The sequence below is a fragment of the Buceros rhinoceros genome, unplaced genomic scaffold (genome assembly GCF_000710305.1).
Source record: "Buceros rhinoceros silvestris isolate BGI_N320 unplaced genomic scaffold, ASM71030v1 scaffold16014, whole genome shotgun sequence".
NCBI classification, from domain to species: Eukaryota; Metazoa; Chordata; class Aves; order Bucerotiformes; family Bucerotidae; genus Buceros; species Buceros rhinoceros.
In genome coordinates, this window is record NW_010410168.1 from 20,193 (window position 1) to 21,184 (window position 992).

Genomic DNA, 992 nt, shown 5'->3' on the forward strand with positions numbered 1-992 from the left:
GTGTGCCGCCGACGTCCCCACCGCTCCTTCCACAGCCTGCAAAAATTCAGCGTGGTGCTGAGTCAGAGCACCAGGGGGGCGAGGAAGACACGCGAGGAAGACACACGAGGGAACACTATCTTTTGACACTATAGGAGACGACAAAGGAAGACAGGCAAGGGGACAGTTGTCAGGCTGATGTACACCAGCCTAGCTGCACCAAATGGAGTATGTATCTAACTGCATTACTAAAGAAGCTCCCACCCTCACCAGGAGACATGCCTTGGGACAATGCACCAGAGGTGTCACTGTGCCAGAAATAACCTTCTGCTAAGACTTAAGCTCCTTCCCCACTGACCTCTTTCAGCCTCTTATCCCAAGGGTCTCCGTAGTGCCCTCGGTAATGCTTCAGTTCTTCCTCGTCGGCTCTTGTGACCGTGCTAACCGGCACGACCCCAGCAGGGAAGTTTAAGACATTGTATAAATTGGTATAGGAGGTTGCAGCTGGAAAAGATCACACAGAGCACGAAAAATGGCAAAATTTAGTGTGCTGGGCCAGCAGTGACTTTCAGATGATAATCTGGGTGGCAGGAATCGTAGACTGGAATTGCTGGACCTGAAGAGACTGCTGCTTTCAGAGGGACATTTGCTGGGATGGTTTGAGGGCCACATGGCTGCTGAGACCAGAGAGACCCACACCTCCACCTGTCCCGTGGGTGGAGGTTAGCTCTGTTCTGGGAGAGACAGAAACGAGTATTTGATGTGATTCAGAGTATGCATCTCTGTCTTCCAAAACTGAGGGAAAAATCCCAGCTATCTTTTCAAGATAATCCAAATGTCCAGTTCTGTAACACCATCTTGGAGATTTTGAATCACAAAGGGCTGTTGTTAGGGAGAAGGAGGACACTGACTGTTTGCTGGAAGCTATAAAAATTTGCCTTTTTCTACAAGTCACAGGCAATGAGCCTTTCTTCTATCTGCAAAGTCTTAAGAAATGCAAGATGGCCACACTC

At 49.2% G+C, this 992-nt stretch overlaps 1 protein-coding gene across 1 annotated transcript in view; it reads right to left on the reverse strand.

Annotated features, from left to right (window-relative positions):
• LOC104492909 (vitamin D3 hydroxylase-associated protein) overlaps positions 1–992 on the reverse strand; it is a 12,709-nt gene that overhangs the window by 197 nt on the left and 11,520 nt on the right. Inside the window, exons 14-15 of the mRNA XM_010135513.1 lie at positions 338–483; positions 294–303 (exon numbers count right to left, since the gene is read on the reverse strand). Of these exons, the coding sequence (XP_010133815.1) occupies positions 294–303; positions 338–483 (156 nt within the window). The remainder of the gene's footprint in view (positions 1–293; positions 304–337; positions 484–992) is intronic.